This window comes from Echeneis naucrates, chromosome 21 (genome assembly GCF_900963305.1).
Source record: "Echeneis naucrates chromosome 21, fEcheNa1.1, whole genome shotgun sequence".
NCBI lineage: Eukaryota > Metazoa > Chordata > Actinopteri > Carangiformes > Echeneidae > Echeneis > Echeneis naucrates.
The window spans coordinates 14,447,392-14,462,395 of NC_042531.1; the positions used below are offsets into that span (position 1 = coordinate 14,447,392).

Below are 15,004 nucleotides of genomic sequence, written 5' to 3' on the forward strand. Positions count from 1 at the left end.
CAGACACACGCCTCAGGAATAAATGTAAAGCATACTAGTCAGCCATCAGCATCATATCACTTTGAATACAAATGAGAAAGGTAGGCCTACATTTAATAGCCACATAATGAGTCAGCTCTGTAACATTAGACTATATAATGTATAATAATGACTCTCATGACAGTTACATCTGCTGACCTCTCTCGGGAACTCAGTGCAATTATTTACCCAGCAGAAACTCACAGAGCGGTGCTAACGCAGCTCAGTCCAAGAAAACATAACTCCCTCAACTTATCCTCAATTCAAACCAGATTATCTCAAGGGGGAACAGAGTGGAGGCTTTTTACAGTGATTCTGAAATGGAATAATTGTGTGGGAACATGGATGTGTGATAATTACTCCTGAGGTGCGACGGAGGGCAGGTGTTGATGGGTGTGTTATACTCATCTCTGTATGCACATGCACACTTGTTGTGCACCGCTAGCTGTCCTCACTCTGTATTCAGTGCACATTTTTACCTAACAACTGCTCGCTGGAGTAAGCTGGTTCTCACTGGATCAACAAGAGTAAGAGTCTTGTTGGAGGCTCTGTGAGGCTGTACCCAGGCTTAATGGCAGCAAAGTTGCAACCCCAGCATGGTTTTAATGAAGAATCATCAACTGTCGTGTTCTATGCTGTTCTGTTACATCGTAAATGTAGATAAGCAAAGATGTGAAGAGAAAAGTTGCTGTGTATAACGTCATGATCACTTTCTGTATGATTGTTTTTGTCTGGAAATTGTATGGTTTGGTCTAGAATTTAAACTCAAGTTCTCCTTCAGCCAAGTATATCTCAGGAGAACAGAAGCATATGCATTCACAGGTTCTTTCCATTCACTGAATTTAGCCTTTAGTTGAATTCTGTTGAAAACCAGTTAGGAGCATGTGTTAATTGGAGGGGAGAGGTACATTCTTGCCATATAGTGAGCTCATAAATTAAATTCAGTTTTGCTGTTGATTTGTCTCTGTGTAGTTTTAATATGTAAGCCAGTGAATTTTATTTTATGAAGAGATTCACTAAAAGTGAGTGGAGTCAAACCGGTGAAGCTGACGTCTCTATGCTGTTTTTTTCTCACCAGGTCCGTCTGTTGTTGGAGCACTGAAGAAGGACTGGGCCTCTCCCAACAGCATCGCTCTCTCCTGGCAGCAACCTGAACAGACAGCACTGCCCATCCTAGACTATGAGATCAAATATTATGAGAAGGTACAGTCACTCTTGCTTATGTTAGGGTCCACTCTGCAACTGCAGGCCAGTACCAACGTGAAGACTCGTGTGAGGCTGACCGAACTATAATATTTTTCAAGTTACGTAGACATTTAATTGAAATACAAAAAAAGTAGCAATGAATGTGTCTGTCATTATTTGGAAAAGAAGAAAAGAGTTTTATTCTCTGTCTCCTCACCAAAGAATGGATTAAAGGATACTTCAAGAGCTTTGTTGTTAAAGAAGAAAATTCAGCATTGGACCAAAGGCTTTCGATGAAACAGTGATCTAAATTAAGCAAGCAAATTACCAGTAGAGCTGGGATTATGTCCTTCTAGTCTGTCACCCTTTACGTGCTCTAAATAATAAAAGTAGATATAGTGAGTCAAAAGTGAACCCTTTTAACCTTGGTATCATAGGAGGTTATTTGTGTAGCCAAATAAGGACTTTACAGCAGGAGTCTCCACTTATTTTTTTGACAGCCATATTTTTATATATACCCATCATCACTTGTCAGTCAGTTGTTTTCATTGTTTAGCATAAAAACTTTTTGAGAAAAAAAATATCAGTCTTTTCATCTGTCAAAATCTTGATGAATGAAACAGGAATTGTGGATGTGTGGAGGGAGAGAAACCCATCTGCAAAAGACTATACACAATATTCATCTATTCATGGATTGACAATTTTTTTTTTGGTTTAAAAAAGATCATTATAGATTGGAAAAATGTGAAATAGGCCCCAGCAACCTTTCAGACCACTAATGAAATTAGGTCTACTCTTTGGAGGTTAAATTCAAATATCCCAAATAACTCAGATAACAAAGAAATCATGAAAAGCTAAATTAAATAATTGTTGGAACTTGATGACAATGAAGAGGTGTCACTATCTATATTCTGGGATATATTAAAGGCTGTGCTCAGAGACAAAATTATAGTCATTTCATCCTACAAAAGCTTAAAAAGCCAGAGGAAGAATTGAGGATGCTTCAAAAAGAACACTCAGAAACTCTCAAGGACAGCATAAATCCAAAATTGTAAAGCTACAAAAAGAAATAAATTATAAATAAATAAAAAATCAATACACATGAAATACAAAAAAAAAGCTCCTTTTTACAAAGCAGCAATACTATGATGCATTAACGTTTAGCGTTAAAATTAAGTTAACAACAAGCAGATGGAACAAGACACAAAATCAGAAACCCTCCCTACGACAAATGTAAAATAAACTAGCTCAGAAAAAACCCAACAATCCTTTGAAAACTATTATAATAAGCTCTATTCCCAAGCATGAATGAACAACGGCCACCAGGTCGATACCTTTTTCTGCCTTCAATACACTTTCCGAAGGTCGCAAATCAACAAAACGATAAATTAACCTCTAAAATAACAAAAGAAGAACTAGAGTCAGCAACTGGAAGAATAAAGGGAGGAAAAGCTCCAGTGAGAGACGGCTTCACGCCACAATGGTGCAGGACGATACAAGACCAATTCCATCGTTATTAAAAACATTTAACTGAAAGTGATCCCTCCTTCATGGAGGGACTCAATAATTTGCATCATTCCTAAAGAGGGGAAGGACAAACTGTAATGTGGGTACTGTCACCCAGTCAGTGTCTGAAATATAGAGCACAAACCGTTTACCTCCACTCTATCTAAAAGATAAACCGATAGACGAGGATCAGACAGGTTTCATCAGACAAAGAGAGAATTCAGTTCAGACACAGAGAAAGCATTTCATTCAGTAAGTTGGCCCTTTTTATATAAAGTATTAGTAACATTCGGCCTCCATATATCCCATAATCAACATATTTGCCGCACTATATGAGAGACTCACGGCTAAAATCAATGGGGATCTCACTAATTCATTCATTCTGGAAAAAGGAACAAGACAAGGGTGTTGTGCATCGCTGCTCCTCTTTGCCCTGTTCATAGAACCCCTGGGCCAGTGAATATGGGACAGGTCAGATATCAAAGGGGTGACAATGTCTGCGGGGGAACAGAAATTGCTGTTTGCTGAGTATTTATTGGTCATTCGAGCAGAACCCACTCAAACACTTCCTAAATGTATCAAAATGCTAAGTTAATATGGCCTACAATCAGGTTATAAAATCAATTTTAATAAACTCAGGTACTAGCTCTTAATTCTGACCACAAAATTAGATAAAATTTTTGTATGAATGGAATTGGGAGGCAGAAAGCGTATAATATCTGGGAGTCACACTACTAAATGTCCATTTCAAAATATTTGAGCTCAACTATGACCCTTAAAATAAAATCATATGTGCAAAGGTGGAATGTTATTCCTTTCTTTGAGCACAGGTTCGAGGATTGAAACAATTAGGATCATTGTCCTTTCACAAAATGCTCCATCTTTTTTCAATGTCACCAAAACAATTCTTTGATTGGGTTAGGTTAATATAAAGGGTTATACGCCATGGGGAAAAGGCCAGGGTTAAATATAGGACACTGCAGTTAATACAAGAAAAGGGTGGAATGGACCTCCCCTGCCTCCAAGAATACTATTATGCTGCTCAGCTGAGACCATTGGTTTACCTTTGTCCACCTACGTACTCTGCAGGATGGAAACACATAGAAGGCACACAGGTAAAAGAAATACCAATCACACGCCTGTTAGCAGACAATAAATTACAGGGTGAATTAATGGTCTTGGATGATCCTCTGCTTAATACCCTTCTAAAGTCCTGGCAAGAAACGCTCAAGGTTTGTGGGTTAGTTGACTCATCTAAACTTTTGAGGTGGTGTGCCTACAATTCAGACTTCGCACCAAATAAAAATGATGTTTTCATTTTTATGAGATCAGAATAGGGCCTCAGAGGGATTAGCGACGTATTATTCATTTACCCACAACGAGGCATTCCAGAGCTTTGAAGACCTACTAAATACATTTGGGCTGGGAAAAGAGGATTTTTACAGATACCTGCAAGTTAGGCATTACTTCAACTTAAACCAGCGAATAGTGAATCAGAATTCCAACAGGAATTTCTGTTATTTCTCAAGTCTGCAACATGCAACAAAATTATATATAAATTATGCATAATGGCATCCAGCAATCTAAACTGGATAGCATGCATTACATAAACAAAGTGGGGGAAAAAGAAGGAAAAGTACAGATTTCGACAGAGCGTTGGGAGAAAATATGCCAGCTAGCTGCATTGGCTCTCAACAGGGTCGAACATGTGGCAAGAGTTTGGTCGGAAACTTTTTTTTTTTTTTTTTTTTTTAACACCGAAAGAGAAGCAATATCAGAGTAGTGGTGATTTCATGTTGGAGATTTTGTGGGACTACTGAAGCCAACCGCTTCCATGTTTTCTGGACTCTCCACATTATTACTGCTTATTGGAGAGAGCTACATAAGCATATAAATAATATATTCGGTACTATTATTCCTTTCCAGTAGGAAACTATGTGTTTGGGTGATATAACATTTGAAAAAGGGAATACTAATGAAAAAAAAAATTTACTCAAAATCCTATTGGTAGCAAGTTAAAAAAAAAAAAAAAAAAAAAACACCACCATTGGGGAGGGTTAGATCAATATTGTGCATGAAATCTGTACTATGGAAAAGTTATCTTATTCACTTAAAGTGCAAAAGGAAAGGTTTTAGCGTATCTAGACTAAATGGGCTGAGTATATAAAGCCAACGAGATCAGATTTACAATAGTTCTCTTCATTAATGAGAATCTGACCTCTGGCAGATTACGTCGACATGTATAATATGTGTAAGTGTATATATCAAGGTACATGTGTGCAAAGGTTTGTTTGTATATGTGGATATCTTTTATCTATATCATCTGGAAGAGCACGGGTAATAAGCCTCCCAGTTCTGCTCTGTTTTGTTAATTATGAATACTCAAGAAAAAGCGAATTGGGAAAAGCAATACAGTTGAAGATACTCAGACCTTCTACAACCACCACTCCCCACTCCCTGAGGGAAGGGGTTAGTTGGATGGACAAACAACTTAACCAGAGATCAAAGGAAGTCTGGTCTGTAATAGAAATGGCGACTAACTGAAATTGTAATTTCTTGCTTTTTCATATAAAAAGAAAAAAAAAACTATTAGAGCAGCTTGATTTGCACTTGACGTTCTATAATTCAAACTCCTTTCATTTTATTACCCACTGGAGTCTGAGTCCAAGCCATTCTTCCCAAGAGATGAAACTGTTTTTTTTTTTTTTGCAGTTTGCCAAAGTCCAAATACTCTGTTACCGTTTACACTCTATGGACGATGATGCGCCACAGTTAAATTGAGCTGAATAATGTTTTTTTTCCTCCCCCTTCAAAAAAATGGATGCTTTTCACTGTATTCTTAAGAAAAAATGATCAAGTACGTGGTGAATTTTGAGCTCACCCTCACTTGTTGACAGTCTTAGCTGCTCACTGTGCGGTTGCCAATGTGAAGGAGAGAGTGATTGCACACATAGTGTCAGAGCAAATTGAAGGAAAAATGCAATACTCCTTCCACGCAGGTAAACATTTTTTTCGTCGACACCTGTTCTGAAATGAATTCTGAATTATTTCTATCAACTTCCACTGTCTCCCACAGGAACACGAGCAGCTGAGCTACTCGTCTACGCGCACCAAAGCGCCCAGTGTGATCATCTCAGGTTTAAAACCAGCCACTTGGTATGTCTTCAGTGTACGTACCCGTACGCCAGCTGGATACAGTTCCTACTCGCCGAAATACGAATACAAGACTACAGGAGACTGTAAGTACCTGAGACCATCTTAACTGTGTCTTGTGTGTTGGGGGCTACAGCTGGGTCTGAGTGAATGTGTGAGCTCGTGCTTATACTGTTTACAGAAACAAGATTATGAAAATCCTCCAATTCAATGTTTTGCTTTTCACCGTAAATGTCTCAAAAAGAGCTCAGGACTTCACCTTGGGGTCATCATTGTCAGGTGTACATGAGGTTAAAAAGCAAAAATGAAGTTTTTGACTCTCAAATATGTAGAAACCACCAAATGACATAAAGAAAACATTTTAATATGAAAAAGGATTATCCATTCATCAAATCCAGTCTGTGGTTGAGCTGAGATCTAGCAATCTCAAAATTCATGATTATCAAGGGCAGTTAAGACCTACAGCATTCTTTGGCATTTCCTTTTGAGTGAATATGGTGTTGTGTAAATTTTAGGCTTAGGGTGATATAAATTAAAGGAGCATGTACATCCAAAGTCCCAACCCTTTGAGTTCATCATGACCGTTAAGTTAACAGAAAATAAGACATCTGAATATAAGTTCACAAAGAGGAGTACCAAAAATAGGATTCCTACTACCAACTTTTTGAAAAAGGCTCTGGAAAATGTGTCCAGGAAGGTGAATGAATATCACACCTGTGCTTTTACTTCACCACAGCTTGTTGATAGTCTATAAAAGTTAATGATGGCCCTGGCTGAGTGCCTGGTTATACTGTTAAAAATGTAGACTTTGATATGCACACAAATCTATGCTATGTGGTGCCAAGCAGTGAGACTCTTTTTACTGCTGAATTCCTTTTGGAAGAAGCTACAACATTCACTATCTTTACACATCTTCTGTGTTTGCTCATAATGAGTTCTCCCTGACTGAGTTTTCTAAGGAAATGATGTGATATATTTGAGACAGCGATGGCTTAAAATATGGAACAATATCCGTATTGTCCCTTTTACTGCATCTTTATTGAAATGCCTTCTGACTCACTCTACGTTATTAGCTGTTTCTGGCAGTTTGCTTAAAATAGTTTTTCTATGCTTGCTGCAGACATATATTCTTTCTTAGTTACCTCTATCTTAATACAAAACAAAGTCAGTCCAGAGGGCTGCTTTTGCTAAATTATCTGGGTAAGTCATTCAAAGTGGACAAAGCATGCTAAATTTTACTTGTGAAAAAGGATGAAAGACTTGTCTATTTCATCACGACAGTTTTTTACATTAGCTGAGGTGCTAAATGCGCCACAACGTAATTTTGTTCATTAGAATGTTCTCTCATAGTTTAGGGATTTCCTCTGCAGTATTAGTGTGATATGGATCGCATTAACAAATTCCTCGAAGGTCAGGATACAGCAGTAGCAGTTGGAAAATTGAGAAAACTCATCAAGGGAGTAGTAAATCACATTCATCACGCTTTGCGTATTTTGAACCAGTGTTTTTTTGTGTGTGAGTACTCGCGTTATTGCAAGTCTAGTCATAAAATACAAAGGTCCAGCTGCCCTTTGATGTCAGGTCAGGCATTGTTGAGACATGATTTGGCTTCACAGTGGTCCTCTCCCTTCCAAAACTGGGTTAGTGTTAGCTTTGCTTTATCTGTGGATCAGACACTGCTCGGCCAAGCCTTTGTACTGCCCGGCCTTTTATCTGAAAGGAGAAAGCAGATTTGGCCCGTCACTCTCTCCGTCTCTATCGGTCTGTCCGTCTGTCTGTCATCAGTCTCATCCGTCTGTTTTTCCATCTGACTGTGGATCTGTCCATCACTTCCTCCTCTCTCTGTCTCCTGTTTGCCTTATCTCTCCTCTGCCATTAATTTCCTCATCCCTCGCTTTGCATTCTTCATCCTGTGCTCTGCCTATCCGCACACAGTCTAATACATCTGCTTAGTTAGTGATGTGTGTGAGCGCATGAAGATGATGACTGGGAGAAACGTCTTGTGTGTGATCTGGCCACCGCCACTTTCGCTCTCCGTCCCACTGACTGATCTGTAATTACTTCTATCCAAATACACACACATACGTATGCTCTTGACTTTAGACTCACACGCGCACGTATTGCGTGGTATAAACCGACATAAGCCTCACTCACTGAGTGATTGACCACCACACCCTGATCTTCAATTCATATTCATTAAGGACAAAATATTATAGAAATAAGCTGGTAATAGCAATCATCTTTCAATTATCTGGGATTCGTTAGCTTTGTGACAAGACACAGAGAGAGGGGAATCATGAATATCAAATGGGACCAATTTAACCAAATGATCATGGACTAAATCACAATTTCATGAATGAATAATATTAATTAAACAGAAGCAGGCATATGAATCATTCCTGTACGAAAGCTGACGGAGGGTTTTTTGCATGACAAAGAGCTGATCAAACATCTTTCTGTAATATCTGCCTATCAAGAGAGCGCACAGTCGCATGGTCTGTCTGGTGCACTGATGGAGAGGAATATTTAAAATAATGCTGAATGGAAAATTTTCTCTTTCTCCCCAACTCATTTTCCTCCTTCCTTTCCATTTCCACTTTTAACATTCTTACCTGCTCTTTCTATTGCCCCTCATCATTCTCCTTATTTTGCTGTTCCTTCATGTTATTTTTCTTTCTTCCCACATTTTTTTCCCCCTTTTTTCCCCCCCATCTTCTCCTGTCATCCCTGTAATTCCTTCCCGACCGTTGCCCATCCTCCACCACATTCAGCCTCAGATATGGCCTCTGATCAAGGTCAGGTCTTGGTCATCGTCACGGCAGCGGTTGGTGGCTTTACGCTCCTTGTCATCCTCACCCTATTCCTCCTCATCACTGGAAGGTAAGATGAATTCACTTCCCTCTGCGCACCATGAATGTTTCACTGTGTGGTTTGAAGTGATGTGCCGCCTGCCTAATGCATTAAGATGAAATCTACAATGAGTCAGTCGGTCAGCTGAGTCTTTCTGTGATGTCCCATGAAGGGCTAAATTGAGACTTCTACATCCTGATAAGAGTGGAATACTTCATACTGTCTGAACCCGGTCAGTTTTACTCATCCCATTTCATTTTTTCAGAGAATGGATAAACAATGACTTTTTCTTTCATTTTACATCCAGCCGTATTTTAAATCGATGGCTAATTAGACTTGCTCTCTGGTCAGTGTAGGTATACGGGGTCATTTTTTTTACTTTTGTTGCGCTTGTCAGGGCAGAGCAAAGTCTTAGATGTCTGATTTTTTTTAATCAAAGGTAATTTCTGTCTTAGCTCAGCCACCTTTATCCAACGAGAAGGTCTAATGAGCCGGTATAACCTTTGTGAATGTGCTGGGCCTTAATTGGACTCCATATGTCACTAGAGTTAATCAAAATACAGTTTTCTATGTGAGAAAGGCCTACTCAGACTGTGAACAGTATAGGATTCAGGCCTCAGAGTTCTAAAAATTGAGGAACATTTCACTTCCTCATGAAACTCAACTTCACAAGGTAACAACTTTTTCTCTCTTTCCTGCTCCTCATGCTGCAAATGATCTGTTACTTCTACACCTGTGTTTTTCCTGCTGAGTCAATCCTTACAGATATTTGAGTGAAAAAAAAAGCCTGTTTGTTTGCTGCAGCAACTTCATGTTCCTTCCAACAATTCCTACAAACAAAAGGTCTGTATAGGCTGCATGTCCCTCCCCTCAGATATGATCCAATTGGGAGACAGGAGCACCAGACCGCCATTTGCCATGAAAACAATTTCACCAAGTTTGCCTTATGTTAAAATAGCCTCCGTCAATATAATAACAAAAGTGTGGTTAAGGTCATGATAAGGTAATGATGGGTATCATTTTCACATAGAAAACAAACAATACTCCCACGAATTGTCAGCTAATCCAGCCGTTCACATCCTCTTCCTAATGTGGTCACTATTTATTGTAATCATCTGATTTCCTCTTTTTGTTCCCACCATAATTGCTACGGTCATAGCTGGAGATCACCCAACAATAGCACATCACTGTGAGTCATGATAAATTGTTTGCACAGTCCACTATGAACTTTTATTTACAGAAGATTATCCCTTTCTCGATCGACCGTATAAGCTTCGTACTCCTTGGCTAGCTGAGCATTATTTCCTCCAGGGCACTGGTATCACGGTATATTAAATTTTGCTTCAAGAAATGCCTTTAGACTCAAACCAAAAGCGTTTCTGGGTCTTTCAGTGATGCAGTTTGCACAGGTTTCTTATTTGGATCTGTCCGACCTCATAGAAGTATTGAGAGCATAAATTGGTGTATATAAAGGTGGAGTGTTGCATTTTGACTCAAAGCAATTCTCACTTTTCCTGGAACAAGCAAAAAAAAAAACAGAGACACAATGCTCACGTATGTAACACATATATTAATGGTAAAAGCAAGAGGCGATACTCAAAGTGAGGAACATTACAACTTTCAGTGTTGCCTTGGTAGAGATGAGAGGAAGACAAGCTAATCGCAGTTTTCCGCAGCTAGGTGTGATCAGCGTGGCTGACACTCTTTCTTTTCTGCTAAGACATTTAATCCTAATGTTTTATACTTTCCACTGATGGTTACACTTGTGTTATTAAGATTATTATAGATCTGACAGTGTCTGAGGGAACGATGTCTGACATTTAAGGTTAAGGTTAGTCCCATCAGCACAGCAGAGGTATACATCTTCCGAGCCTTTTGTTTTTTGTTTCTCCAACAGCTGGTTAGTTGGACACATTATCGCGCATACAGTCAAGCCTGTTTGAAGCACAGTTATATCAGCAGTCGACTGAAACCTTTTTAGTGAGTATTTCAGATATGATTAGTGTGGTTGATTGCACAGTCCACTGAGTTTACTAAGGTATGCATTATTTGAAAAGGTCAGATTTGCATATAAATTCTATCTCTCTCTAAAAAAAATTGCAAACACTCCAGGTCTCTGTAAAAGAAGTGATCTTTATTGGGCAGAAATACTGTGTGTCAGAAAGTACGATGACAGATTATGGAAAATACCAAACACCACACTGTCTCACCCTACCCTAAAAATATACATCCATCTGCCATCTAAAAAAAAAAAAAAATACAAGACAACCAATTATTTTGCACGTTTTGGTGAGGTTAGGTGAAAACTAGATAATGTAATATCTAATATCTATGAATGTAAATTCATAATGTGAACTTGGGACCAAACAGAACTTTGTGTTAATATTTAACACAATGTGAGGAATTCAAAAAACTAGCTTTAATGAAACAGCATGTTGAATATCACTTGACACCTCGAAGAAGGAAACAAACTTTTTCCCGTCTGAAGGCTCAGTTAAACGCAGGTCGGGGCCTCCTGTGGTTTTGTACTGCCTGTTTTTCTTGTGCTGAACGTCTCTCTCTTCCATCTCATTTCTCTCAGCCTGGAGATCGTCACCTTTATCTTTCCCAGTTGGAGCAAACTGATAAACTGATAAACACCCTAAAGTGCACACACAATAAAGTAATAACTTTGAACTAATGTCTGTCTTTATCTCCCTCGATCTCCCTTGTCCCAAACCTATGTACTCATGAGAGGAGTTTCTCGACCTTAAACTGTCTGAAACTTCTTAAACCTGATGCATGTCTTAGACTGAGGTGCTACACCAGCATAATTTACTCTTTACTGCAGTAGGAGCTGCCTCACATGTGCTGGCTGTGCACCTCTAGTCAAAGATCACATGATTCTCACTCCACTTTGATTACTTTGACTGACTGAGCTTGTTCCTAGCTGGTTAGCGCGTGAAGCTTTCCAGCTGCAGTAGTTTAGCCACTAGCCTCGCATGTCGACAATCTTCACCTTTGACTTATCTAATAAATATCAGTGGATATCCTGGTTTCACCAAGAGTAAGAACACAACAAAATATGTATTAGAACAGAAAATTTGATTTAAAAATTGGATTTGAACTGTGGGATAGGCAAGTGGCCTTTAATTTGTTACATGCAGCTTTTATGCCATAACAATTTACTTTATAGATTCAGAGTTTTGTTTTGTTGCTTTTTTTTGTTGTTGTTGTTTGTGTGTTTGTTTTTTTTGCTGTCATTTCACAGATGTGTAATGTAATGTGTCAAGATTAACCATTTCTTAGTGAGGAATTTTAATGTTGGCAAGAATGTTTTGTCAAAGGAATTTGAAATGCATCACCTTCACACAGAAAGTTGTAAGATGATATTTTATAGTAGGTTTTTGTGTTTTTACTTATTTGTATGACATGATTTAAAGATTTGTAGGGGGCTCTTTGCTCATAATTCATTAACAACCTATGCACACCCCAGGTGCAAAAGAAAAAGCTGTTAAAGCTTTTTGCATGCTAACGCAGGAAGGACTTATTTTACCAAATCGGGCTAAAAGCAGCTGTAGCAGTAGTTGGAGTGTTTTTTGACTTTATCACCGCCTGCCGTATCTGCAGTCTCTCTGCCCTGTGTGGGAGGGACTTTCAGTTTGAAAAAGCTACAAATGTACTTGAGCTGCTTGAGAAAGATTAGAGCTTTCAGCGAGATAGTTCTCATAGGTTGTGCAACACAAGCGTGGCTATAAGAGGAACTGCTGTACCCTGAGTTTTAACACCTGGCTAACCTAAAATCTTTCCAAATATACATCATTTGCATTTTTGCTCGTGCTAAATTTGAAGAGCAAGAACTTCTACAAGAGCAGAGCAGCCATTGCACAGATGTTGCCTTGCTGAAGAGTTTTTCTGTATGTACACTCTTTATCCTTGAATTATCTGTCAATCACTGAATTTCTTTCATGCCCTCTTTCTTTTGTGTCCTCTCTTGTGTGTCATGGTGAGGTGACTGTGAAGGATGGTAGGAAAATACAGGATTGGTTTGCATCCTCCCAATGCTTTGATTAAGGCTCTAGGCAAGGTTGGTTCAATGAGGTGTGTGCTCATGGAAAGTATTTAATATGAAACAATGCTCAATAGTCCAGAGAGCAGTTGAGGAAGCCGAGGCCTTCATGTGCAAAAACTGCCTTTGTGTGTCTGTGTGTGCAACCCAGTGAGACGTAGGGGTCGATGGATAAACGGGATCAGAGGATGGGACTGGAAAAGCCTGATAAAGACGCATGCCACTATTTCTTTAATGAGCAGCTTGACCCCATCAACACAGGTCAAGAGTAGCTTTCCAAATCCCCTTCTTGTCCTCTCTGCAGTGTCATTCCCCATGTTATCAGCTCTGTCTATCAGTGTCCAGGATCCCACAGACTTCACTTAGCCGAAGCCCCAATCCAGCAACGTGTGGCTCACAGCCGTCTGGGACCCGCTCTAATCTGGCGACCTGGATTATGTTAAATCTTCAAAAAGAAGGAGGCTCACATGTGATCGCATGAACCCATACACACTCATATCAGCAAGCATTCACAGACACACTGTCTCCATTTGTACTTGGTTGCGTGGTCACTCCTTACTTTACATCTTACTCTGATGTATGGCAGCTCCATCACCAGGGTGTTGATTCGTACAGGGACAGCGTTCTTGCTTAATACGCTTATCCGTTTCCGGGTCTTGGGGGGGTGCTGGAGTCAATCCCAGGTGAGGGGCGGGATACACCCTGGACATCACAGGGCCAACACACAGAGACAGACAGAGACCAACAACCACTCACACTCAGACCTACAGACAGTTTAGAGTCACCAGTTAACCCAAACGTGATGTCTTTGGACGGTGGGAGGAAACCCACACAGTCACGGGGAGAACATGCAAACTCCCTGGATGGTGGGAGGAAACCAGAGTACCCGGAACCGGAAACCGAACCCGTTGTGGGACAACACCACTAACCACTATGCCGCAGTACGGCCCTCCTTGCTTAATATCAGAAATGTGATTAATATGGATGCTGGTAAAACTCAGGGTATGCAGGAATTTACCAAAAACATCTTAGTCTTTTAAAATGAATAAATAATTTGATAGAAGTCAGGAGCTTCAGTTAATGTTCCTTCAACATCAACAACAGCAGAATGAACTCTGTGATCTCACTGACTCTCGGTGGCAGAGAGACTCCTGGGACACAACAGAGTCTGGATTTGACTTTTGGAAAACAAAACACATCCAGTAAGCAGCAGTGCTGCAGACAGAAATGTCTTTTAGCTGAAGGAGGTCAGAGGGGAATGGACTGACTGGGTAGGGATGACAGAAAAGCTGCAGTAATTTACAACTGTGGTGAGCCGAAAAACATCTCACTCAGTTTTGAGATGAATGAGATACAACAGCAGAGGACGACTTGGAAATCGCAGGACACAGTGGGCACAGGCTCACAAAAAGACAGCCTCGGCTGTATTGTGCGAACTTCTGCTGTCCTTCAGCGGTATCAACAACATGAAATCATGCACCCGGCAAAACCTATTTGGCGTACTTGGGTGCACAGCGGGGTTTCGCAGAAATTGTTTGCCAAAACTGGCAGCAGTTTTGGGAAGCAAGACACCAAACCAGACAAATTAGCTAAAATATAATTTAATTGAAGGGTTGCACAACGGACTAAATCTTTATGATTTTTACTGTCCGAATGACTCTTTGACATCACGGAAAACATCACAACTCAGTGCTACAGGTTTATACAGTACAGTGATATCATTATACTCCAAATTATGTTATGATATTCCAAAGTATCCGTTTTTTGTCAGCTGCATTTTCATTTCAGACTGTATCAAAGACCTGTGTTTCAGTGGGCTATTATTTCTTTCGTATAAATTATGCTGTGACATACAGTCAAAACATACTCCAAAGAAGAAAATGGGCCTCTTGCTTTTATTTATATGTATAATACACTTTAGCACAACATGGTGAACAAAACGGGTTAATTCACAGATTCACAGATTTCGACAGATAAGGACATTTGTTCTCTGCAAGATGTAGCTGATTCTTTTACATTGCCTGTTTGAGTGTACTCTGTGGCCTGAAGATTCATTGAGATAAACTGAATGAATATGTAGCCTGCTCTCGTATCAGGATATTCTGAGTTGGGGTTCTGGGGGATGATGTTGACTGGTGCATGAAGCTAAAGTGAAACAGATCATGAATTTTGAAATCTAATCCATAATTCAAAATTGAAAATAATGCTTCGCAGTAACATTAATAGGAATGTTTATGTTTTGCA

General features: G+C 39.6%; 1 protein-coding gene across 1 annotated transcript in view; it reads left to right on the top strand.

Annotated features, from left to right (window-relative positions):
* The window catches only part of LOC115061430 (ephrin type-A receptor 6-like), a 145,543-nt gene that overhangs the window by 115,359 nt on the left and 15,180 nt on the right, over positions 1–15,004 (top strand). Inside the window, exons 6-8 of the mRNA XM_029529722.1 lie at positions 1,097–1,221; positions 5,786–5,948; positions 8,634–8,742. Of these exons, the coding sequence (XP_029385582.1) occupies positions 1,097–1,221; positions 5,786–5,948; positions 8,634–8,742 (397 nt within the window). The remainder of the gene's footprint in view (positions 1–1,096; positions 1,222–5,785; positions 5,949–8,633; positions 8,743–15,004) is intronic.